Raw genomic sequence first — 26,402 nt, forward strand, 5'->3', positions numbered from 1 at the left:
AGTAACTAACCCTTCCCTCCCCGCGGGCCCAGAGGCTTCGGCGTGAGGGGAAAAGGAAGAGTTTCACCCAAGATGGCGGTCACTGCCCATATTCAAGATGGTGGCTAACCTTGTGGGTGCTGCCTAAGTAAGAGCGTCGATGTTTCCTTACGTTGCACGGCTTTAACTATGTTAACAAAGGTGGAAAACTCATGTGTTGGTAGAGGAGAGAGGTGAAATGCTGTAGGGCGAGGTTGGGTGTGAGGAAGAGCTTTATCAGGCACAGTTGGTGGCAGTTTACTAGATGTGCTCTGGGCAAGGTGGTTGTGGCCCCTTGCACGACAGAGCCTGGCAGGGCTGCACGGTGATCCAGGCAGAGGGGCAGGGAAGGGTGGGGGGAGGCTGTGTCTGTGATGGAGACCCTCTTTGGGCTGTTTCCCATGTTTGACCAGCGCTGCTGCCTATGGCTGCCACGGAGGCCAAAGCACCTCAGGGCTCTCCATGGCAGCCGGTGCGTATGTCACGCTTGGGGCACCAGCTGTCACAGAGCACATGTACTGTGTAGTAGCTGTTACTCACTAGTACCTTTGTGTCTGGTTGATGCAGTAGAGTGAGGTTTGTAAGTGACTTCCCAGTGTTACAAAGTTGTCTCAGGATGGTTGCTCAGAGAAGGCCTGCTTCTGGCACCTTGATTGAAAGTGGCAGCAGCGAAAAGCCATTGCTTCTCTGCACTGGGTGTGTCTCTATCGGTATATGCCCCTGTGAATAACTACCTGTGTGTAAGAAGAGCTGACTTCTTTGTTTGAAGTTTCCTGTTCTTCCAAATGTGACTCGATACTTGTGAGGGTTTTTGCTGCTCTTGCTTTTTTTTGCCAGTAGTGAGTTATATCAGTGTTGCCACTTGATGTTGTTTTATCACAAGTTTTGTAATACTTGGCATTTTTAAAGCTTTAGCTTTCAGCATTGATAGTTACAATGGTTATAATAATTGAATGCAATGTATTTTTGGATAGCTGTTATAACTCTGAACAGAATCATGAAAAAAATTAATGCCATTGTTTAAAAACTGGGCAGAAATTGCAAAGCAGAAATTGCAGTGATAATCTTACAGGTTTAACGTTGATGTCATGACTTGTGAATCGCATGTCAACTGAAGGCTTGGGTTTGGAAAATCTGTTGTTTGGGGAGGAAAGTTTCTAATTCACTTGAAATACTGAATGACTTTACTGTTGTGGATAGTAGGCTACATTTGAAAAATCCTTTGTGTATCTAGTTCAGTTAAACTGAACTAGATGTGAAAGCTGTTCCTGTTCAGTCTATTAAAGCAACTGTTTGTGTCATCCTTGGAACAAAATGGATGAAGTGCAGACATCTATAGTTTAGCTTAATTTCTTAAATTCCCTTTATGTAAGCCAATGTATAACTTCATCTGTAAACAGTATTTGGTCCTCTCTCAGTTGCACAGTAATGTGGTCCTTCCTGAATGACATGCTCAATTTTTGGCTTTTTTCCTAATATGAATCCAGATACTCCAGAGTGTTTGCTCAAGGCCATAACATGGTGGAAGTTTGTTCAGCTGTTCCTGAACATCATTGTTGGTGAACAGTAGCTAAGGTTTTTTTCAGACAGCGTCATGATAATAGTCCAGAGTGAACTATTTGAAGATAGGAGAAAAAAAACTTCAGAGTCCATGGTATAGACTTAACTGACTGTAAGTAGTAGACGATACAAACTGATCTGCAATTTTTGTGTAACTATCTTAATGGGAAAAGGCCAGGAGGAACCACAAGAATTAATTGGCATGCTTGTGAGTCATGAGGTACCAGCTGCTGGATTTGGATATAAAATAGGAAGTAGTATCACGTGTTCTTAACCCAAACAAGCAGCTGACTGAGTCTTCTGGGAAAAAATTTATGTATAAGCAGTTGTCAGTCAGCTTTTATAAGCAACCGGTTTCTCCAGAAACCAACTATTAAGCAATTTTGAGTGATATAAGACAAAAGATTTCTTGTGTCTAGAGTACAGTGAAATAGGTATGAAACTGATCTATCCTCTCCACGCAGTGTAAACCACAAAGCATATCACTCGGTTTTATTCTTATGTTACTAACTGCAGAAATATTAGCAACTGTATACTTCTCCAGTTCTGCAAAGACCACAGTAAGATAACCTGATATGACTTAATTTAATTATGAAGTTAGAGAGAAATTATTTAAACTAACCACACACAAACAATCAAGCACTTGTCCAAACTGGAATGTGGCAAGGATCCTTGTGAGCTTCTGCTATTGATTAATGATTCTTACAACATTTTTTCTGCAATCATCTGGGGACTTTACACCAGCACTTTGAAGTAGGTAAGTGGTGTTATGCCTACCAATAACAAAAAAAAAAAAGAAGAAACAACACATTTTAAAAGCTTGGTCTTGGACTTAAAGAGCAACATGAATTCCAAAACATGTTGCTGCAGAAACAAAAACTATTTGCCAGAAGAAACATTCAGAAATATGTAATTGACTATTTGTAGACCTCTTGCTTGATAATATAAAAATGGATTTTCGTAAGGCATTGTATAGTAAATACACTTGTAACTTTTAAGTCATTGATCTAAACCCAAGAACATGCAGATATAACAGAACAGGTCTTTATTTTGCATTAGTTTGACACTACCTATATTTCTGGTCCTTTTTCCTAATTTCAAACCATTTTCCTAAATATTTTTTTCTAGCTCCTTATACTTTTTTTTCTTTCTCCCGAGGTCTTAAACTTAGAAATTCAGCTGTGCAATAAGCATGTGATCTTATTAGCATGCCAGGATAAAATTCCTAGTGTACTTGATTTTAAACAGTTTGTTGGAAACAGTCACCAAACCAGTTTTTTTTTGTGGCTGGACTGAATTGGCTGTAAGTCCCCGTTATAAATGAGATCATCCGATTGAGCTCAGTGTGGTGCCCCACTGACCTCTGTGGGAACGGTGTGTATAAAGCTTGGGGAGTACTCATTTCATGGAATGCATGTTTACCAGCTCTAACTAAGATTTATTGCTAATTCTGACAGCTGTTGAGTGGCATATGCTGTCACTCACTTGAGGAGGCATTTACAGTTTGCAGTGCCTTGAAGGACTGATGCATAACCTTTAAAGCTTTCCGAAGTTGTTTGCAGCATACTGTTTTCATAGTTTTATATTTCCTTCTTGGTGTAAATGCTTTGGGTGTAGGTATAAATGTTAAATGTAGCAATGGAGGCCAAAGACATCGAGAGGCCATAAAATCAAGTAATGCTCTTAAGTGCTACCTACTGTTGACATAGGAAAGCTTTTATATTGTGAGGTTTTTTGGAAGTAGCATTGCAGAGGTAGTAACTGTTACCTCCCCCGGGGCAGATTAAAACAGGATGATACTTTCTTTTCTCAGGTCGTCAGGCACCCTGCTGATAGTAATTGATCAGATGTTCTGTGGGAAAATGGCATAAATAGTTAATGGAAAGAAAAAATTGCTCTTGGCAATAAAATAAATGGGACATCTAATTATCTAATGCGTACACACGTTTACGGTGCATGGAAACATTGATTCCTTGTACGCTCTTCAGTTTGTACAAGCTTTTGCTCTTTTTTTTGGTTTTAATTCTTAAATTGAAATTAATTCAGTTCAGGTGTTCCTAAACCAGAGGATGAAGTAGGCATGTTTAAGACGTGTACCTAAGATGTCCTCAGTGGTTCAGTGTTTCTGCAAATCTTTCAATTTTCATGTCATTATCAGTTTTTCATTGTGAATATAAAGAAATATGGGAAAGATCAAAAATATTTAAAGTATAATCTGTGCAGTTACAGAAATACGCAAAACTTATGTCTTTTGAAGAATCACTATATCAAGTTTGTATAATAAATGTAAGCATAATCATCAAAGTGTGAAACAGAAGGATTTTAGCTGTGCCTTTAAGTGCAAATCTCAACACATTCCTAATTTAGAACTTTCATCTGTGCTATCACTATATTTGTCAATGCAACTATGGCTATTGTATCCTTGTGGAATAAGTTGCAAGATTGGCACAGCTTTTTAGTATGAAAATACTCATCCAAAGGAACAGGAAACAAGATGTCAGCTAATGCTGCATTCCAGCAATTCTGTAGGAAACACAAATTCTGAAATTGCACAGGGATTGCTCTGGAGTGATTGTAGTGCTTTGAAAAAACTTGCATTAATATGCTGGTGTGAAAACAGTTTGAATGAAGATAGCAGAAGCACAGAGAATTACTACCAAAGCCATTACAATTTTTACTTCAAGCTAGGATTAGTGATGTTTTTCCAGGGTATATGAAGAGCAGCATCAGCTTATTTTTCTTCTAATTGGGCAGTAAGAAAGTGTTTCTGTTTGCTTTCATTATGGTAAAGCTAAGGAATTCTTAATTTCCTTGACCTTTACTCACCTGTAGTCTGTAAATTTAAAAAAAAAAAAAACACATACAAAAAAAAAAAAACCCAACACATTATTTTTACATTCTGCTCTGGGTTTATCTTTAAAACACTAATTTGATTGTGAAATCTTTAACAGCCAAATCCACAAACATCTGTTTCTCTGGATTGTGATGTCTTTTACAGACAGTTGCAGTGAAAGAAACATTTTGAGAGTTTTGTCTTTGGACGGCAAACTCTGTACCATGACTTTTGAGTTCTTGTAGTACAGCATTGCCATTTGTGCTTAACAGAAACGCTGTCTGTGGATTAAAGCATTAGACCTTACTTGTAACAGGAGGGGATTTACCCAGTGTGCTTGATAAAGGTGCAGTTTAGGCAGGAAATTGCCTCTTTGTTGGAAGTTCTGCGGTTTAATGTATAAAATGTCATTTTATACTTTAAAAACTTCTCTGTAGGTGTACGCTTATACAAGTTGTATATGGGCAGGGGGTTAAAAGAGGATTAAAGTGTGGGTTGAACCTTCCTGTTTAAATGTTACAACCCAAGGTTTAGAAAGACGGCCGCTGTGACATAAATGATAAGCATCTCAGTTGATACTTGAGGTTGTGGGAGGCTGGTGTGTGTGTTTAATGATGCTGTACGGGAGGGTTTGTGGTACCTGCCTGGGGCAGGATCACCCATACCTGTATTTTGTTGCAGAAATGGGAGATCGTAGCATACTGGTTAAACGAAATGGTAATGATGTATTTAGTAACTTCCATAGTGTTACTCCATTTAAAAGGGACCGAAAGAAAACAAAAAACAGGGGAAAAAATGTTTATAACTGCAGAGCATGTTTTTAAAAAATACGCAAAGAAGCTCTAGAGGAGCAGCAAACCTTTGGGAAAAGGGGCCCGGAACTGGCGGCGGTGGCGTTGTTGGGGATCCTGCGGGGGAGGCGCCGCTCGGAGCCCGCCGGGGCCGGGAGGGAGGGGCGGGGCGGCCCTTCCCGCGGGGCCGCTCCCGGCCGCGGAGGGCACGTGCCTGGCGGGTCCCGCGCGCCCGCTCCCCGCTTTCCTACCCGGGGCGGATTGAACAGCCCGGGGGGGGGGTCCCGGTTGGCGGGGGGGGGGGGCGACACACGACCCACGGAAGGGCCGCGGCCGCGCAGTGCAAGCGCGGGGCGGGCGGGCGCGCGCCGTGGGGTCCCCCCCGTGCCCGCCCCGCGGCGGCGCGCTGCCGGCGGCGGCTACGTGACGGCGCTCAGGTCCACAATGAGCCCCGCCGCGCGGGGGGGCGGGGAGGCGGCGGGCCCAGCCGGGAACCTGCCGGCGACAAGGCGGTGGGTGAGGCGCCGCCTGCCCCGCCCGCCGCTGCGGCCAGGCTCGGCGGCCCGCCCCCGCTCCGCAGCTCACCGCGGCGGCGAGGTACGGTGCCCGGTTCTTCGTTCTTCCACCCCCGCTTTTTGGGTTGTTTTGGGGGTTTTGAGGGGGATTGGGTTGGGGTTTTTTTCCCCCGTGGAGCTGATGAGCTCGTGGCCGCCCGCCCGCCCTCCGGTCCCCTCAGTCTGGGTGGCGGGGGCTGGGGGGGCGGCGGTAGAGCTGCCCGCACTGTGGGCGGGGGAGCCCCGCTCCGCCGGCGGAAACGGGCCCGTTGTGCGGAGCAGCCTCCGCGCGTTCCGGGGGACCCAAACCCCGCGGGGGCCCTTCCTGTCGTCGAGCGGTTTTCGCCCTGCGCCTTTTCCAGAACCGCTGCGGGGAGCGCTCGGCACCCCCTCACACCACGTAACGGGCTTGGGGCAGCGGGGAAGGGACAGGCGGTGTTTGTTGTTTAATTACAGGCTGGTTAATTGCGGAGCACGTGAGGGGCGCGGCGGGGCCGCCCCCGCCCCGGGGGCCGTATTGGCTGCGGGCGGGCGGCCCGCCTCGGTGGCGGGGCAGCATGGCTGTGGAGACCGCCCGGCGGGGGCGATAAGAGGGGCAGGAGGCGGGCACGGAAACAAAGGGCGGCGGGGACGGGAGGCAGGGGAGGAAGAGGAGGGAGGGAGGAAGAAAGAAAGAAAGAGGAGGGAGGGCTGGCAGCGGCCGCCGCTTGTGCGCGGGGGCTCACCTACCTTGTGCCGCTCTGCCCCTGTCCCGCAGCCCCGGCGGCGAGGACCGCTCGGCAGCCGCGCCAGGGCCGGGGGGAGCCGGCCGGACCGCAAATGAAGTGCGAGAACTGCACCAAAAAGGTGAGGAGGGGGCGGCGCGGCCGGGCGGGCCCTGCCCGCGCCCCTCAGCCGGGGGGCGCCGCCGGGGAGGGGGGGGGCGGTGGGCGGCCGGCCGGCGGAGGTGGCTCCCCCAGTGGCGAGGCGGCGGCGTCCCGGGTTGCCCCGTGAGGCGGGGAGCGGTGTTTGGCTGCCGGCTCCAAGGTCACCGGCCTCGCCGGCACCTGAAGCGCGGCCTCGCGCCCGCTTCCCCTCTGCGGAGGGCAGCCCCGAGCGGCGGTGCCGGCGGGACGCGGCCGGGGCCGTGCCTGGAGCCGGCACGTAGCGCCGCGGTGGCGGCGTGTGCGCGCAGCTGCTCGGTTTAATGTTCCCCGCGGGGGTAAAAAACCCGCTCGGAACTGTGGAACTGATGAAGCAAGTGAATTTCTGAGTTCTTTCCACCGTAGCAAATGCCCTTTGCAAACAAGGCATTGCTTATAGAGGTGTAGATCCGGCGCTGCCCCAAAACTGTAAAAGAACTAGATTAGTTTTTAATGATACACACAGTTCGGCAGAGATGTTCTTGTTGAACAGTGAACATATTTCGCATGATATGTCTGTTTTACATTTTGTTTCAGGAATGCAGTAAAAAACAGAAAAATGATGATACACAAAGTACATCAGTCGATGCATTGAGTTCAAATGATGGTTTTGAAGAGGTAATGTTACTTCTAAAAATTGTAATATACTCTTACCTGTATTTTTTTTTTGTTTTGTACCCCAAAGAAGGTGTAAGTAGATAACTTTAAAGTACTAAATACAACACTAATCAACAAGCAGTTGTAAGCAATATGAGCGCTTCTGGACATAACATAAGAATCAAAAATCTTTAAAAAAGGTGAAATAGAAAAACCCCTTATTATGCAAACACAAACCAGAAATTGAAGTTCTAAAAAAATTTTTTTTTGAGTGTCAAAATCTTATATCAAGTCTTCAAAACAGAGACAGCTTGTAAGGAGAAAAGAGAAGCTTTGATAGTACAAGTGTGCAAAATGTCTTTTTATTCTTTATAGTAGACAAACTTACAGGTCACCTCCTGCTCTTCAACAGATAACTTTCCCTGGGAATGGGTTCTTAATTGAGGGATATTTTTTGGTTTTGGGATTTTTTTTGCAAGTAGTCCAGTTATGTTACACTTCTACCCAAGTGTTCCTTCTTCCCACAGATAAGCTGCCAATGGTATTGTAGCCAGAAGTATGAAACTCTTGATCTTACAGTATATATTCAGTGTAATTGTAGGATTGCATTCAGTTTGGGGTTTTTTTCAGATGGCCAAAGCCATGTTGCCCTTAGAGAGGCATCTGGCTATTGAAGAGGTTCTCAATCGTTCAAGTAAAAGTTTTCTCAGTTGCTTGGTGGGTTGATGGGGACTGTCAGCTCTGAAATGCAATGCAAATCAAGTTACTAGAACATGGACTAGGGGGCTAAATTTAGATCTGTGTTTACACTTAAACATTTTTCAGTTTCACAGTAATAATAGGAGGAGAGCCATGAAGAAGAATGGCACAAATTATTTTGATTACTTCTAAGTAATCTTGAATGTTATGAAAGTGTCATGGATTGTCACGTTTTAAACAAAACAGTGACGGCATGTTCGCTTTTCAGCTGGGTCATTGCAGAGGTCTTGAAAATTGGTTGATCATTATTAAATACTTGTTTACTTTTTTTTTCCTTCCAGAAAAATGAGTTTGATACATTGGCTAATGCTAAAATACTCCTTAGCGACTGCCTAGCTTGTGACAATTGTATGACATCGGAAGAAGGAGCCAGAGTTTTCCAGCAGAATCAGAAGGAGCTCTTTCGTATTCTAAACCTTAATAAGGTAAAGTGACATAAACAATAACACGCAGTTTTCTGTGAGGAGGCGACAATTACAGAATGACTAAGCAGCTTGGTTTCCCAAGGCAGATAATGTGAAGATTTGTCAGGATATACTTTTTCCAAAGAGGAAGTGAAAACTTCAAGCAAGACGAACATTAGAGTACTTAAAATAGTTTTGCACTAGATAGGCAAGATCATAGCACTTAACCTAAATGCTGGAGGAGAGTTACTGCACCTGCAGAAGAAATATTTTTGGAAAATGCAACTACCTCATTACTCTAGTAACAAAGTAGTCTGTGGTTCAGTGTTCATAAATACTCACATCTTTGTTAGTAGGACTGTTCTAGGTAGTTTTGGTGCCAATGTATCCACATAATACAAAGTTACCCAGGCATGTTTTTGAAAGCAGAATTGTTTTAATATATATTTGAGCTGACTATATTTGGAGCAGAATTTTTTTGTCCAAATTCTTAGAACATTTTTGTAAGTTTTGCTATTGCTGTCTTATTTTCTGCTGAGATCTGGATTTCCTGGAAGCTAGTTGCTATGTACAATGCTCAGATCTTTAGATCTTGATATTGAATTACTTTAGTTCTGCTCCAGGCTTCTGTGTCCTTACTTGGTATGAAAAAGCTACCAGAATTGATGCATTTTCTTAATCTGTACGTGTGTGTCATAAATAAGAGGATTCATTACATAGTGATTCAGTTTTCTTAGAACTGATTTAACTCTTCATACATTATGATGTTGTCATACCTGAGAAAAAAGGAAGAAAAGGAGGGGGAATCTTTTGGGTCAAATGGGTCCTATTGAGAGAACCTGAAATCTACATCAGGGAGGCAGCCAGGTACCAAAAGAGGACTGTGAGCAAGAGAGATGCTTTCCAGGCGGTCACAAGCTCTACTTGAAGGGTCACTATACAGCATTTAGGGTGTCAAATACAAACTATGGTCTCTAACCTTTTTAGGGTGAGATTTGTCTGTGGCGTAGTCCCAGCTTGTCTTCCAAGGGTTCCACTGGTGTGGAAAACATCCCAGCTGAAACACAAGATTCATCTTCAAACAAATATCACAGTCATTAGAGCTGTACAATTGCACATCATCTCGGGTATTTTCAAAGGGTTCTTCAGTGCCTACAAACGCTGGTTTGTGGAGGGTCCTATCTTGCCAGTTTCCCTCAACAACTTCAGTGATAGAGACACAGGAGCCTTACCAAAGGATCAGATCTCTAATTTGCTGGGTTGTATTTGTAACTTCAAATGCCCATGCTCCTGTAAACATTAGTTTCTCTCTATATTAATGTTTAAACATACAGCTTTTTTCTTGTTTGCTAGAATGTTTCATATTGCTAGAACATCATAAGTGATGAATGTCTCTTAACTTTCCTTATGCTATTAGGAAACCAACCACATAATTCTCCTAGGAAGGATGGATTCCCCTGAGTTATATAAAAGAAACATCTAGAGATGATAAAAGATGAACTTTGACAGGATCAGAGGAACATCCTGCCTGCCCTCAGGAACCTTGGTGGTTGTTTCTTAGGGGTGTTAATGATTTGGCCCACTGAAGCATAGAACACTGAGGAATAACTTCAGGAGTGGAAAAGGGAGGGAAAGTAGGGAGTCTTACCCTGTTGTAATTACATACCTTGTTTCCTTTGTTTCTCTTTTGTTTACCAGAAATGTGATACCTCAAAACACAAAGTGTTGGCAGTGTCTATATGCCCTCAGTCATTGCCTTATTTTGCTGCTAAATTCAATCTCTGTGTGAATGATGCAGCCAAGAGACTCTGTGGTTTCCTCAAAAGTCTCGGTAAGTTTCATGGTGGAGCAGAAAAGGGAGAATATTTAGTTTTTTGCTTCCTCAGCAGAATTCTGTTATGCAGTCATAAAATGCCATTGCACAATCTAGTTCAGAGTTTGAAATATGCACTCTGTGATATTAATGACAGTGCACCAGCATGACATACACCAGTTTCAGAAATGGATTGGTGGCATTACCCTATTGCTAGTAGAGGTCACAGAATAGAAGGACATTATACAGCTGTCCTCAAAACCTTTGCTACCAAGAAATCAGGGAGGATTTTGTCACGAGCTTCAATAAGATTTCCCCTTATTTTGTAACTTGAGGGAAGAGGGAGTTCTTACCTGAAATGCCTTCCACTCCTTCTGACACATTATATCTCTAGAAGATTCTCAGTTCTGTTTTTCTGTCTGATTTGAAATTACATGCAAGAACTGTTGGATCTGTTTATTTTACATTCAGGTTACATTTCCTTTGCTCTTTATACTGTATATACAAAGTTTTATTTAAAAACCAAAAACCACTTTGCCTATAGGTTTGGGTTTTATGTACTTGAGGGAGGAAGGAAAAAGACAGTAATAAATCTATAAGGTGTTTCCTTCATATATATATTAATTTTTCATAGTTTTTATACATCTCTCCACCCAGTATATTTCCTTCATCTAAAAGGAATTCTAAGTTCTGGTGTGCCCCACTCTTCTTAGAATGCGTTAATTATCTGTGCCTCACTTGCTGCAGGGACATGCTCAATATTACGTAGGCGTATAGAGAGTATGTTGCTAAATAAGCAGACAGGTGGTCTCTGCTGTGTTGGTGATAGGCTCGTGTAGCTTGGCAGGCAACTTCAGCAGTGGAAGATAGGCCTCTTAGCTGGATGTGTTTTTTGTGGGTAATGGTGTGTGACTTCAGCATGCCTTGAAAGGAATGCTCCTTTTCAAGAGTCACTGCATATAGCCCAGGAGTCGTAAAATCCCATTCAATTAAAAAGCAAATATATGCTGGAAGGAAGCAGACAACTATTTGAAGTATTGCTAGTCAGCATTAGCAAGTTGATGGGTCCTTTTAAATTCATGGTATAGAAGATAGCCATTCAATGTATGGCTTTTATTTTTGACTCTACTGTTTGTGAAAATTTGGAGAGGGGAGGGAATATACCTGTTGATCCTCCAAGATTTTCTGTGGACCTGGAACTTGAAAAGAAGCCTGTGAGATGGAAAACATTCTAGTAATTCACTGTCCTTACTGCCTTCTTTCGTAGGGGTGCATTATGTATTTGACACCACTATAGCTGCTGATTTCAGTATCCTGGAGAGCCAGAGGGAATTTGTGCAGCGGTATCAACGGAGGAACCAGGAGGAGCATGCCTTACCAATGTTTGCCTCTGCTTGCCCTGGTGAGAACTGATTTCTCCAACCTTCCTGCACTTCAGCCCAGTCTCACTGGAACTTCCAAGGAACTAAGGGAAGGGTGGTTTCATTTGGGAGCCTTACATAACTTGCAGCACTTAGTGTATCACGCACAGTACTTGTTACCAGTAGCGCTGATCATCCTTAGTGCGTTGCAGCGTGTTGCTAGATGGGCCTGTTTTTCATGGGCTGTTGGGAGAGCAGAATTTGTTTCCAACAACCATCATCAGCTTTGCTGTATGTAAGTGAGGTGCCACAGCCATAAATGTGAATCATGCAGACAAAGAATGGGTGTGATCGTGCTGGGTAAGAAGGATGTGCTAATTCAGTGTAGGGCCTTACGCAGTCAGATGGAAAGGTTGCAATAAATTCCCTATCTGCATCTTACAGTTGTCTTCTGTTGGAGCTCTGTAAAAGGTAAGGAGTGTAAATCCTGTTGTTGGTCTTCAAAAAAAACCAAAAAAGAACCTTACTGTAGTCCACAGCCTCTGATAATACAAAGAACCTGAACTACTGATTTCCAGTGCTAGTGTTTGTATATGGCATTTATTAGTCAGTTGTATTTCTCATCACTTCTGTAAGAGAAGCATGTATTGCATATGAATCTCTGGGTAATGAAACTGAGATACAGAAGCACTGGGGTTTGAGAAATTAATCAGAACTGGAACTGAGGAGTTAGTGACTGCTGCCGTTGTGTCCAAACCACAAAGTTTAACATGACATTTACTTCTTGAAAAGAATCTTTAAGGAGCTTTGCTAACTGATATAATTAAACCACAACCTCTGTTATCTTAGCAAAGCTTTGAACTTGCCACTTAAGCCTAGGGGGAAGTAGCAAGTGACATTACTCTTAATGACTGTGAGATGGTTATGTCTAACACTTAGAAAATAATTCCTGCTTGAAATGTCAGGGACTTGACTCACTAAATGTCTTGCCTCTGAGAATTTTGTACCTGAGAACTTGTTCTGTTATGAACAGAACCTGCACTTAAAACAACTGAAAAGATGTAGAACATTCAGTCATTGTTTACTTTTTCCATTTGTTAGCACACTGTCATTTCAGTTTCAGTCACATCCCTAAAAAAGAAGTATCAAAAAGGAGGTAAATAACTCCTTTGCCTAAGCTCCACCCTTAACTCCACACTAAAGTTCATGGGGTTGCTTTTCCAAAGGCTAATAAAATACAAAAAAGTTTCTTTCTAGCTTTGAAGTAAGAGAATTGCATTCTTTAAAGAAGTTACAGTGACAAGAGACTGAGTTAGAGTTGCATTTGGTGATCCCCAGGATCTGCTGTTGTCATTGATTTAAAAGTTTATAAATACTGCTGATTTAATTGTACATTTGTTTGTTCTGTGTATTCTGTAGTGGAAGTATCTGGCTTACACTTTAGGAATTACATATATGTATTAAGAGGAAGAGTCTCTTTTTTTTCCTGTTACTCTTATCTTTGTGTTACCTCCTATCTTCAGGAGCAGACGTACTGTATATTGCTGCTTTTTCATGTAAAGCCTGCAAAGTTGAAACAACCCCCTAGTACTTAGCTTTGTCTTGTTGTACGTGGTTCACTTAAAATTCAAAACCTGAGGATTTCTTGTAGAACTTTTTCTGAGATAATTTTAATTTTCTTCATCTAGAAACAGAGCTCAGATTATCTGCTGCTCTCACTGGAAGTACTTTAAAATAGTAATGGAGCACTTTTCTTGTATGTTCTACAGAAGATTGTTTCCATTTTCAGTGCTAGTTATGATGTTAGCTATCTGCTGTGGTATAGATGTTAACAGAAGCATGGGTGCTTTCCATCTCGTGGAAAACTGAATAGAAATAATCACTGTAAACCCATTCTGAAAGCATATGGTATTTCATTCCCGTTGACAGCAACCACAGGGGGGGAAAAATAAGTCATCATCAGTCATCTTTAAAGTAAGGTTGTTTGCTGTGTTTCCTGAATTTAATTGGGTGCATTTTCTGTTCCTCATTCTCCTTCCTCTCTCTACCCCCAGATTACATAAATTTGTCCCAGGAATATTTTTTTACTGGCTGTGTTTATCACAAAATGGTTTTTTATATAGCTCTGAAGATGCAAGGTCATTGTGAACTCAAGTATAACTGCTTTCCTCTTACTTATCTTCAGGTGTAACTTTCCACAGAAATATCATCCTCTGCAGGAGTGCTCTGTGGTGTAAAATCTACCAGGAGCAAAAGAGCATAACCTGATAAAAGGACATTTTATTGTCTCTGCCTGAATTGTTCTTACCTCCTCCTCCTGCTGCTCCCTTAAGAGTGAGCTATTTTTTTTTGTTTGTTGTTTTCTGTTGAAAGTACAACAGTGTAACTACTGATTGTATATGTAATGTGTCAGAAGTAATCAGTTTTCTTCCTTAATCTACCAAACTGGTAAGCGACATGAAGCACTTGCTCTCTGAACCAGGCAGCATTTTTAGAGCATGGCCAGCCTATGTGAACTCCCAGAACAGCTCAATGGGGCAGGCTTACAGCATAAGTAGGAAGAGCATAACTATTGAGGATTCAGGTGGTTTTTTTCCCAGTCAACTAAACTAATTTCTTTTTACAGGCATGGGGGGGGTTACAGTAGTGAAAGTTTTCTTAGTTTTTCTGCAGTTTATACTGATGTTTATAGCATGCATTTTTGTAATCTACTCACGATAAACCACTAAAAAGAACATGTTCTGAAATACACCTGCAAGAATTTGTACAGGGGTTTGTAGGGGTTTCTTGTTGTTCTGTGATGCTAACGCAAGCCAACAAATGAATCTGAATGAATTGGTGAAGGGTCGGTACCAGTACAGAGGTATGCTGATGTAAGAACTGGCTATCTTTGGCTTCCTGTAACGGTGGCTCTGGAATTCAGCCCTGCTGATGAGTAGGCAGAAACAGCTAGTGCGTATGCGAAGTGCAGATAAATGCTTCGTGTTGCTCATTCACCAGGGCTGCTTGTGTAATTAAGCAGTGACTAATGGTCACTGTGGAGCTGGAACTACTAGGCACTTGTTCCACCTACTGCAAGGAAAGAAACAATTTAAGAAATTGCTTTGGACAATACCTGCCAGAAATCTCTTGGGATTTAGTGAAACTTTCTTACAGTTCATGACTACAATATCTAAAACATTCCAATTCTAAAAACCAGCCTCATGGCAGGAGTGCTGTGGTGATTAATGGTAGTCATAGTTTCAGTACATAAGGGAAGGACCTTCCAGAAATGCTACTGAAGTACAAGGCACAGTGGTTTTTAAAACTGTCCTTATTTTGTTTGAAGCAGTTTTTGTTCTATTTTGACAGCCCTTGAGACTAAAGCCTTTTAAGAAATAGGATATACATATCATGCAGAATATACGGCTTGGTACAGAGCCTAATACGGCCTCTGTACCACGCACCAAGAAATTAAGTCCTTTGTTGCAGGTAATATCTTGGCCTTAAAGTCCCAATTAAAGTCGGGCATTAAGCAAACTTCCTATTCAGAGTCTAGCAATTCAGCACAGTCCTGACATGTAAATCCCTAAGTCCCTAGCTTTTTCTACAACAGAAATGAATGCTTGTTGAAGATGATACATGTCTCTGAGATTTTCCATGGAGACCAGTGTCTGTTAATCTTGAAGTCTGTACTTTAACAAGAACAGGGAATATTTAAACAGCTGGAGGATCCTCATGTTTCCCTAATGCTTATACTTTCTCATTTTCATCAGCAAAATTTTATTACCCTAGGAAACCTACTTCTCTGCTATAGAGTGACAAACAATCTGAACACTGCTTGGGTTCCAGTTCTGTGCTGCGGTTGGCCTTTGTGGCAGTGTTCTGATTTGAAATTAACACCTGGTAACGTTTAAGCTTAAGAATTAACCTGCAGGTTTTACCTTTCCTGGGCAGCGTGTACTTTACAGCAATTTTTTCTCTTTACGTAAACACTATAATCCATTTGAAGATAAAAGACTTAAGTGTGATATTTTCCGTTATTTCTTAGCACCAAAAGCAACACACTTCCCTAGAAGGCTGAGCCTAACACTTCGGTGCAATTTGGGTATCTGGTTCTCAGTTCAAAGTGAAGCAAAAAGTTCTCAATCCTTGCTGTGAGAGATTCCGGGCTGTTGTTTTCAGTGCCTAAGAAAGAATTGCACACCCTAAATAACTTAATCTGCTCATTTGTCAGTTCCTGTTCTGGCAGGTGAGGAATAATATCATAGCTGAAGTGCTGAAAGGAGTCTGCTGAAAGGGAGGGGGACTCTTGGGTAACTAAGAATGTTGAACACAGAGACTGCAGTTGATTACTATGTGTGATTGAGAGTGTGGGTGTTTCTAAAGAAGGTGTGGCTACTCTAACAATAGTAAAAGAAGCCATTTTTTTCCAGGCTTAATCCATGTGCATCTTGTGATAATGCTTCCATGTGACTCTTCTGTTCTAGAGGAGGCAAGCTGGGTGCATGGATATTAAATCTCAGGAAACAGAAGGTTACAGTTAAGCAGCTGAACAGAGTACATTTGTTGTAGTATCTGGTGATCCAAGGGCTGAGGTCTAAAAAGTCAACTTACTCTTTGTTAGCTGGGGTCCTGTTCTATCTGCTTTGTTAAATCTATGCATTAGAAAGGGTCATGAAGTTCACAGTGGCTTCTAGGTCTAGAATTAATGACACAGTGAATTATTGATAGCCAACTGTAAAGCATTATTAACAGAGCCTCAAGGTTTTCTGTAGTTCCCTAGGTGGGGCTTCCAGCCTACACAGAAATGTCCCACCTGCTGTGAAGGGGTCTTAATTTTTAAGTGATGTTCTATAACTGCTGCCACTTTGCCACGTTTCTGGGCCACTTTGCTGTCTAACTGTGATTTTCTGTTATTCTAGGTTGGATCCGGTATGCTGAAAGGGTACTTACCAATCTTGTGACCTCTCACATTTGCACTGCAAAATCTCCACAGCAGATCATGGGCTCCCTGGTGAAGGGCTACTTTGCCAGGCAGCAGGTAGGAAACTCCAATTTATTTTTACCATTATACTCTTCTAAAAAGATGGGCTAGTGGGTTTTAATACTGAAATATAGATCTTAGTGTATTATAAAGTGATAAAGCATCTTCCTAAATTGTTTGTTCTTTACTTGAAGAATAAATGGTGCTCTGCTGCCATACAAGTGGCCATGGTAAGAAGAATATGCAAAGAACCTCATTTCATGCGGTGTGGTGTGAGCTGGCAGCAATCCTTGTGCTCCCGGTGCAACATGGATTTAGATATTTATGGATAAAATTAAATCCAGGGTGGCTAAAGAGATTCTTTTAAATGCTGTTCTATAACACAGCCAAAACAGGAGTGGAGGAGAATAGCGTAGAGATTGCCCTGTTATCTGGGATCACTAAAAGCATTCTATCCTAGAAACTAATCTTTTTTATCTTCCCAGTTTTGTACATTGAACAAGTTGCTGTTCTTTTCACGTAGCATAATTAAATGCATCCACATGATACAGGAAGGTATTTCTGTCTCCACATAGAGGAAATATAGATGGACTTGCTGTGGATGAAAGTGAATGAGTGACAGCTGGAGAACAGAATTCCGAAGTCCTGACTTGCATTCACTTGCTAAGACAATCAAAAGCTGCAGAAAATGTGGTCTGAAGGAATAAGTAAAAGTTTCGGCTGGATGACTGATGTCATCCAGCAACAATGTCTGTTGCTGATGCTTTGTGATTTCTGGCAAATCACTTCATCTGTGTGTGGCAGTCTTTAAATTTAATTGCTAGGGATTGCTTACTAGTATTACCTGAATAGAGTTAATGATCCTATTTTTGTCCTTGTCATCCTTCAAGCTGTCTTTTGCTTTTCATGGAGTTCACATGGGCTCTCTTCTGTGTTCCACAGAACTTGTCTCCTGATAAAATTTTCCATGTAATTGTGGCGCCTTGTTATGACAAAAAACTGGAAGCCCTGCGGGAAGATTTCTACACTGCCTTGTATAATTCACAAGAAGTTGATTGTGTTCTGACATCAGGTTAAATCTTCTTTAAACTTACTATTTATAAAGATACAAGTGAATCACCATTGTTAGAATAGCTTTTACGCCAAACTTCGCTTCTTTCAAGACTGCTTTAGCTGTAAGGTTGGCTTTTTTCCTGCTTTAAAAATAAGTACATGTTTTTGTGCTGCTGGTAGTATAGGTATTGTATAGGGAAGGCAAAGTGAAAGATACTTTCCTTCTAAGTTCATATTCATCTGAAAACAAGATTCAGGTATTCATTTTTGTCAGCCTCTTGAGAAAGGTAAGAGTTAGGCAAACCCATATTTAAAGTCGTTGTCTTGCTTGTCTATGGTCATTATTTAATCTCCACTGGGATTATTCATAACATCACAAATGCATGGCACCAGTGGCTCTTTGGTACGGCTCTTCTCTTTAGGCTTAACGTCCAAACTGCGTATCCTCCTTTTTCCCCTGCAGTGTAGAAACATCTTCCAAACTTCACCTAACAGAAAGGCTAAGGATACCATTATGCCAAGTTTGGAGCAAGCTGAAGGCCCTTTTCTTCAGGGCTGGAAGTGTCAGCCTTCTCAGTTACTGGAGGGAACTGACTCTAGTAAAGAATTGGAGAATGACTGTAGCACATATAGGTGTTGGGATATTGATCTCTTAAATGGAGGCACAGCATGTGCATTTTGCTTTGTGTTGAAAGTAAAATGTCATATGTTTTCCTACAGGTGAAATTGTCCAAATAATGGAACAGAAAAATGTGTCTATGAAAGATGTGACTGAAGTAGCTGTAGATAGTTTGTAAGTAGTTTTGTTGTGGATTGCTTCCTTATTCCTATATTTGATGACAGATAACACCACCTTTGAGCATATTCAACATAAATGTAGAACTTCTCAAAAGAATGTTTTTTCTTTTTCAAGAAAAAAAGCCTGCATCAGAGCCTGAGTATACTAAAGCCTTGTCCTTTATATAGTGGCCAAAACCCCCCAAAGTATTCTCTTCAATTTTCATTACTATATATAAAAGTAATATGAAACAGATAATATGGCACTGTGTATGCTGTCTAAATACAAAGCAGGTAATTTGAGGTAACGACCCTGATCTAGTGACTCCTTTAAAATTTATAATTTTCGAAGATTTGTGTAGCTTCTTATTTCTGTTTTAATGTAGTAATATTAGATTTGACTGTAGCAAGTTCACAGTTTGCTAGTAAGTGTGACTGTCTGAGGGTGTTGACCCTGTTCAGAGCTGTCCTATGCCTGAGCTTGTATAAGGCTGAGCAGTCTCATCTGCCCCCCTCCAACTGTCTGGCCTCACACAAAGATGCTGGGATGCAATCATGGGGTTGACCATCTGTTCTGTGCTTCCCTCCCATTCAGAGCAGCATCTTGACAGTAAATTTCCACTTCCCCTAATATATTCATGTAGAATTGACAGAAGCAGCACCCTTTCAGGAAACAGTAATCGATTCTTTTTATACTGAAAACAGCAGTTAGTTTTTCAAGATTAGATAAAATTGAAACGTGCTTTAGTGAAAAATCACATAAAGCATTGAAGAGATTCTTGTTTGCTTACTGTATGACTGGCTCAGAAAGCAACATGCATGTTGTTTTAATTCTCAGGCTTAGTTACAAGGGCTGGTCTTGCTGCTCACTGATCTTTGTTCAAGTGTGACAGATGTTACTTGGTAACTTTCCAAAGTGAGATAGTGGAGCAATAAACATGCTTTCTTGCACAAAATAGAAAGCTCTGGAAATTTTTAAAAATCCTTTTCACTTTCAGTTGGTATCCTGCTTGGACCTTGTCTAGACTGGAGAAATTTAAGTGGTACAGTGGTAACATTTTCCAAGCTGTGTTTGTAGTGTAGCTCCTGTGATTACTTCTACCGGAGATTGCTGCACAGAATGAGAATTACATAAAGTTCTTACAGACATAATCACACAGAGATGGTCATTTATTTCTAAATCAGCCTGTCCAAGGAAAGAACAAGCTCTTATTCAGAATATACTTGTTTTATTGGATCAATTTATGTTGGAAAATAATTTTAAAAGGACTAATCTGATAATACTGGTTCAGGCTGTGAAACCTGATGACATAAATTTTTTGCTCTTCTCATGCCCTAAAAGTAGATTTTGCGGAGAAATTTATGTAACTTGAACTCCTCTTCTTAAAACAAGTCCCAGCACAGCAGCAATTTTTGGTCAAGTGCTTGGTATTAAAACAGTGGTATGAACAGAATAACCTGTGTTTGAGTTCTCAACTAACTTTTGTAGCTAGAGAATGCTAACAAATAGCAATTGGCTAAAATAAGGAGACATATCATGAAACAAAATCACTCAAGGTTATTAAAAAAAAAAAAAAAAAAAACAAACAACAAAACAAAAAAAACCCCACAACAACAGCCAAAAGTTGCAATAGTTCTTAAGTAGATGCAATGGCATGGCATAGAGGGGATAGGCATACTGAATTTGTAAACTTCAGCTCTTTAGTGATTAAAATATTTCTCTGTCATTATGAAAACTTCAGTATTTTTGTCAGTAAGGTATTTTTCACTTTGGTTTTGTGGTTGAACGCTGTGCCTGGCCTGCTGCTCAGGCAAGAGCTAGCAGCGTTGGCCAGGAAAGTTCATGGCTGGATGTTCTGGGAAGAAGGTCATTAGACTACAGCTGGAAAGGCTTTTACATGTATGAGCAAAGGACGTAATCTGTCCGTTTGCTAATCTGAAGACAAATATCTCCTCCTGAAACTAGCATTACCACACCCCCTGCCGATCCTCCTTTGCTCGAAAGGAACACGAGGCTGCAGAGCCGCGGTCTTTGGCCATCACCAGCACGCACCCCAGTAGTTTATACTACAGCCACTTGTGCTCACCAGTGCTGGTTTTAACTGGGGGAGAGGTGAACCTCCAGGTGACTGCAATGCCCACTGGATGTGATCTCATTAATTTTCTTTCCTGAACTATCGTGTAGCCCTTATCTAAAGGTACAGCCTGCTTGCAACTGTACTGATCCAGTGTTATTTTAGTGGCACAGTGTTACAGGCTGTGACAGACAGCTCTGGGAGCAGGAGAATTGTCTGTGAGCAGAGGCTTGTAACTTCTGAAGTACTTCTATATTTTCACAGGCTAAAAGTGATTTATTTGTTTTTTCCCAAAAGTGTCTCCCGATTAGTGAATGGCTGTTAACCAAGTCTTTAGGCTGTGCTGAATGTGCATTCTTATAAATGTTGCTCGAGGTTTTTGAACATGGAAAGCCCTGCATCCTTTTATACTTTTTTAATTTTATTTTTCCATCATTTTACTGCTGTCCTAGATAGTTTAATTTTTTTTTTAAGCTGTAATAAATAAAAATGTTAATATGTTCTCACTCACTGCTATAAAACTCTTTTTGGTGGGGGAGACAGAGAAAGGGAAAAACATACTACTTTATTGAAGTGAAGGAATGAAATCTTTGAGTTGATCTATCTTTCTGTTGTTTTCTAAGGTTTGATGAAATAAAAGAGGGAGATGTAGTGAGGCATGATGGGAAGAGATCCGATGGTTACCTGGAGCACACTTTTAAACATGCTGCAAAGGAACTTTTTGACATGGATGTCAAGGAAATCACCTACAAAGCATTAAAGTAAGTTAGAGTTTTGTATCCTTGTCATGTAGGGTGGACTAGTTAGAATAGAGTATTTTCAGTTGGAAAAGATACAACGATCATCTAGTCCAAGTGCACTTCAGGGCTGACCAAAAGTTAAAGCATGTTAAGGGCATCGTCCAAATGCCTCTTAAACACTGACAGGCTTGGCACATCGACCACCTCACTTGGAAGCCTGTTCCAGTATTTGACCACCCTCTTGTTAAAGAATTAGTTTCTAATGTCCAGTCTAAACCTCCCCTGGTTTAGTTACTGCTACAGTGAACCCTAATGCAGTTATTGCTAACCTGGCTCTTTCTCTGCTAGGCAGTTACATGTTATAAACCTGTAAACTTCTTGCTGTAAAGTTGCTCCTGCTAGCTTTAATTTTATTAGTAACTTACCTGCCTTTTAAGTATAATTCTGTTCTAAAAATTCAGTCCTAACTTCTGCTTAACTCAGTTTAGAAACTGGAAGAGTTCACCTTAATCTTAGTGTTACACTTATGCTCTTTAGAGTGTCTGAATACAAACCAACACAGTTGGATCATCCCTTCGGTAATGCAGGGGTTTAAAATGTTCTCTGTGTATCTTTACAGGAACAAGGACTTTCAGGAAGTTACTCTTGAAAAGGATGGTGAGACAGTACTGCGTTTTGCAGCAGCTTATGGCTTTAGAAATATCCAAAACATGGTTCTGAAGTTGAAAAAAGGAAAGTTTTTATACCATTTTGTAGAAGTCCTTGCCTGCCCGGGAGGTAAGAATAATTGTGGATCCACAGTCGTTCCACACACATATCTTGAATTTCAAAGGAGAGTTGTCTTACAGGCAAGCACTTAATTTTGTTCCCTCTTAATTCTCTTCTTAATAATCTAAAATGCTTACTATTTAATGAACGGTCCGGAACACCAATTACGTGTGCAGGGTTGGCTCAGAAATTGATTGGGTTTTCTAAAATTAACCACAATGTTATTTGCTCTCTTCTGACCTATAAATAAGTGACAGCATGGCTCTCATGACTATTTCAAACCTCAGAGGAAATACTCTGAAGTGGTGGTTGTCAAGGGCAAGAAAGGACAAGGAACATTATTAAGATCGTAAAACCATGGAGAAAGCAGAGAAAGACTGTTGATATAGAAACCTCATTTACATTAAGATGATGTTAATATTGGAGTTGCTTTAAGGAAATACAAATGCTAGCAGTGTGGGGAGGGGGTTTATGTAAAGAGACAACTTTTTTTCTGTAGACAAGTATGAAAAAAGAATTCTAAGTTAACAAACTTTTACTTCCTATCAAATCTCCATCACCCTTGCGGCTCTTTTGTTTCCTTTTTTTTTTTTCCCTAAGGATGCCTAAATGGAAAAGGTCAGGCACAAACGGAAGATGGAAAACCAGATAAAGCACTGCTTAACCAGATGGAAGAAGTGTATGCTGCAATACCTGTTAGACTTCCAGAAACCAACATGCACGTACAACAGGTGTACCAGGACTGGCTGGAAGGCATGGACTCCAAGAAGGTCCAGGAAACTTTGCACACCAAATACAGTGCAGTAAATCAAACAGCAAACAATTTGGATATCAAATGGTAATAAGTCAAACTTGCAAAAGATTTGCTTAGGTTAGTTACAGATTCAGCACTGGAAACATTCTATGCAATCGCAGATGCTATGCACTAGCCGAGTGTATGAATGAGACGCTTCCTAATTGTGGATTATTATTTGTGAAGAACCATTGCTTTTTAAAAACAAAAAGAGAAGTCTCCAAAAGCCCTGGTTCCTGCCATTGTCATTTAACTTTTACTGTGTGTAATCTCCTGCCTTTAATGGATTTCTTTATTCAAAAACGTGATCTTGCAAGGTACATAAGCACTTTTTGCCAGGGGCAGGGAGTGTAGTTCCTGATGAAGTTACTCACTTTACAAAATGGGCTCCCCCAAGAAGGTGAGATTATTTTACTCCTACTCCTAGGTATGGAATCCCTTTCATCATGGGAAAATAGTCCTCATGAATTTCAATATTGTTGCAGTTGTGAAGTAACTGGGATTTACTTGCCTTGTTAACAAAAAAAAAACCCTTTACAGAGACAAGTGTGTATATGGAGAAGTGTAAAGAATTTATCTATGCCTTCTATCTATATTTTAACTATTCTGTTCCAAACTAGTCACCATTCCTTACTGATGTGGTATTTTGTAAGGAACAGGGTGCTTCATATAAACTGAATTTGGGATACTAATGCTAAATGGTTATAATACAATCCTTCATTTAAAATAATTCCAAGTAGGTTGATTGGTACAAAAATAACTTTTCTTTCCTTGTAAGTTTTCTTAAAAATGTGCAGCTAGAAAGAGTGGTGCTGCTTCCTTTGTCTGGCTTCTTTAAGAGAGTGAAATGTTCATATGCACCGTCATGTGAGCACACTCATACCATAACTTCGCTAGATTTGCTGAGCCAGACTTAGAGCACTCTTATTCGCTAATGTTTCGCAGAATCCCAGATTGTTCCTTCATTTATCTCCATGTTGACAGACTTCTGTAAAAATAACTTCATGGAGTGCCTCTGAAAAAAGTACTTAGCAATGCTTGTGAGCTCATCAAAATTACTATACCTTAGCATCAGGAATTTTGGTGCATTTATTTTTTAAGTATGCTGTAGAGGTTTCATTTAACAGACATCTTAAAGTGGTCTTTGCATGCAAGCTTTTCTGCAACTTCATGAGTTGTTAGAATGTGATGGACAAAAAAAAAATGGAACTACTGCCAAACTTCTTCACATTTTCCTCGTAGCATCAAATTTGTTCATGATTAATGGCTGTTTGAAGCTAGCAAAGTTTCAGCTTTCCTTTTCCAGTCTGAAAGCGTGGATGGGCTTTTTTAATAATTTCAGGCAGTCTGAATGAATCTTCTTGGAAATTTCTTAATGTTACAACTGCTTGTATGAGTAAGATCGAATACTGCAAAAACCTGTGTGTATTTGAAATCCGCATTTAACTTGAAGACAGTGGGTGGGATAAAGGCATCAGTGAAGTCAATGCAAGTTCCTGCATTGGCTAAACAACAGGGGCTCAAAAGGAGAGAGACAGGCATAGGGGTGTTACCCTGATGACAAGAGGGAGTTCTCTTCTTGTGAAGCTGTTAATAGAACTGCAGCTTTCAATTGGACCTCCACCTAAATAACAAAACATTTCACTTTGAGGGATGTTTCTTTCAAGTGCAAATGAATTTAATTACTGTGCTACCTAAATGCAGACAATGAGATTATACCCATAAATTAGCCTTTGTAAGTTGTTCCTTGTTGTAATAAAAACATTATACTTACGTGGTGCAATATCAGAACATCTACAGAAATCTACCTCTGTACAGGAAGGGAGTCCAGACATCGTGGGAAGACCTATGTATAGCTGAAACTGTAATAAATGTCTGCTAAAGAAAGATGGTGGTGTTGCATGACATCTCTGAACATTACTTTTAGAAGCAACATCTAACTCCTTTGGTCTGATTTTCTTTATCTGTCATGATTTCCTCCAAAACCTTAGAATTATCTTGTAATAAAGTGGTCTGGTTCTGTTTGTATAGGCGTATGTTTCTATGTATATATGGTTTATAGCTTGATGGCATGTTTAAATTATATTGCTTCAGTTCTTTGTATAGTATGCTTATTTTTTTTAATGTGCGTATACTGGATGAAATGGTACGAAAAAGTTACTTGCTTTCCTGATGAAATCTTCACTAAACTACAAAAGAGCTGCCTTGCTGTTCTGAAGGGATACCCTTGAACTGTTTGTACAACTTGAAAAATAGTCATTTTGTGTTGGTGGCACTGCTGTACGTGTTCTCTTTTGCCATGCATCTCCCCTGCTGCAGGGAGAGCCTCGCTTCCCGTGCTGGTGGGAGACCCACGGAAGGGGCCAGCGGGTGAAATAAATCTGTCTATAACATACTGTGCTGTGCTCCTACTGCAAGGGAAATTGGTGGCTCAGTGCATAAAATAAACTATTTCAGTTGAATCCACCATTTCTTCCATCTACTCAAGTGTTTTAACCTATGGAGATAGTAGCAATGTGAAAAGCTAGTAGATTATTTGTCTGCCACAGTATTCTCTTCAGAGATGAGGAAGGCATCTAACTGGGCAGCTGTTAGTGGCTAGGTGGAATGTATGTATTATGACTAGTGACTTACAGTGACTGAGACTTGTCTTTTTTTTTTGTCAGCTTTTGTTTTATAAGACTTTTTGGGGTAAAACTGATTTTAAGTTTTTAAAGCCCTTTTCTTTAAAGTGCCAGTTTGAAAAAAAAAAAAAAAAAATTAAAAAAAATAATTATTTCCTTTAACTGTAATAACTCTTTCCCCCTCCACCTTCTTTCACTGAAATTTTAACATGTATCAGAAAACCTTGTTGCAGCTTCATATATAGTGAAATACTCGCCCAAGATTTGATTCTGGCTTTTAAATCTCTGTTGGGAAGTCTGTCATTGTTGACAATATGTGTTTGTAGCCACACTTTCTGAAACTACAGCGTTATTTAGTTCCCTGATATGATTTTGCCAACTAATAATTTTCATTGCTCCTGCCTTTTCAGCAATGGGAAGAGTTCCTAGTGTGGTCACAGCCAGAGTGCTTTACTTCTCAGTTGAATGTTGTGCTGAGACAATCTTGTCTCTAGATGATTTTTAGAAAACCCTAAATTGGCGGGATTGCGGGAAAGTAACTGGAAATGCTAAATTAATTTGGAAATGGTCTTGGGGTATTGTTGACTTGAGCCTCTCAAGTGCTTGGTACCTTGGGTTGTAGTACTTTATTCCGAGACTGCCGTGACAAGGGACAGGCATTGTGAAGTACTTTTGCTAGGCCTTCTCCAGTAAGTTTGCCTCCGCCACAGCACCTTGTGTTTGTCCGCTATAGTTAATGGACATGGACAGACGTGGGCTATGCTATCACCTAGAATAACAGATAGATCTGTATGCAGCAGTCTCTACTGGATTATATTTGGATAATGTTCAGTTACCTGAATTTTGGTGCTTTGTATTCAAATGGAGCATGACCATGAATTGTCCTCAATAAATCTTGATACTGAATGATGTACTGATTCTGTCTCATTCCATATGAAAGCTTAACTCTTTAAGTACCCTTTGTTTTAACACTTGTGCTAGTCTGGTGAATTTAACATGAATATGTAGTAAATA

The 26,402-nt window shown here is 40.9% G+C and overlaps 1 protein-coding gene across 2 annotated transcripts; it reads left to right on the top strand.

Moving 5' to 3' along the window:
- The first annotated feature begins 6 nt into the window (after positions 1–6).
- On the top strand, positions 7–26,297 carry NARF (nuclear prelamin A recognition factor). 2 transcript variants are annotated; one of them, XM_074846831.1, is made up of 12 exons: positions 7–127; positions 6,514–6,602; positions 7,196–7,276; positions 8,296–8,439; positions 10,117–10,249; positions 11,499–11,633; positions 16,497–16,615; positions 17,501–17,630; positions 18,332–18,404; positions 21,087–21,224; positions 21,823–21,980; positions 22,572–26,297. In XM_074846831.1, the coding sequence occupies exons 2-12, from the start codon at positions 6,576–6,578 to the stop codon at positions 22,811–22,813; spliced, it is 1,380 nt and encodes a 459-aa protein (XP_074702932.1). In that variant the 5' UTR covers positions 7–127; positions 6,514–6,575; the 3' UTR covers positions 22,814–26,297. The 2 variants fall into 2 exon arrangements, with proteins under 2 accessions (XP_074702932.1, XP_074702931.1); XM_074846830.1 differs by lacking the exon at positions 7–127 and adding an exon at positions 5,683–5,799.
- The last annotated feature ends 105 nt before the right edge of the window (positions 26,298–26,402 follow it).

The sequence above is a fragment of the Strix aluco genome, chromosome 21 (assembly GCF_031877795.1).
Source record: "Strix aluco isolate bStrAlu1 chromosome 21, bStrAlu1.hap1, whole genome shotgun sequence".
NCBI classification, from domain to species: Eukaryota; Metazoa; Chordata; class Aves; order Strigiformes; family Strigidae; genus Strix; species Strix aluco.

What these genes read in the sequence shown, in the direction of transcription:
- NARF (XM_074846831.1), top strand. Translation starts at nt 6,576, where the DNA reads ATGAAGTGCGAGAACTGCACCAAAAAG. An exon ending in CAAATGATGGTTTTGAAGAG is followed by an intron (nt 7,277 to 8,295) that starts GTAATGTTACTT and finishes TTTTCCTTCCAG; the next exon opens with AAAAATGAGTTTGATACATT. An exon ending in AGTCCTTGCCTGCCCGGGAG is followed by an intron (nt 21,981 to 22,571) that starts GTAAGAATAATT and finishes TTTTTCCCTAAG; the next exon opens with GATGCCTAAATGGAAAAGGT.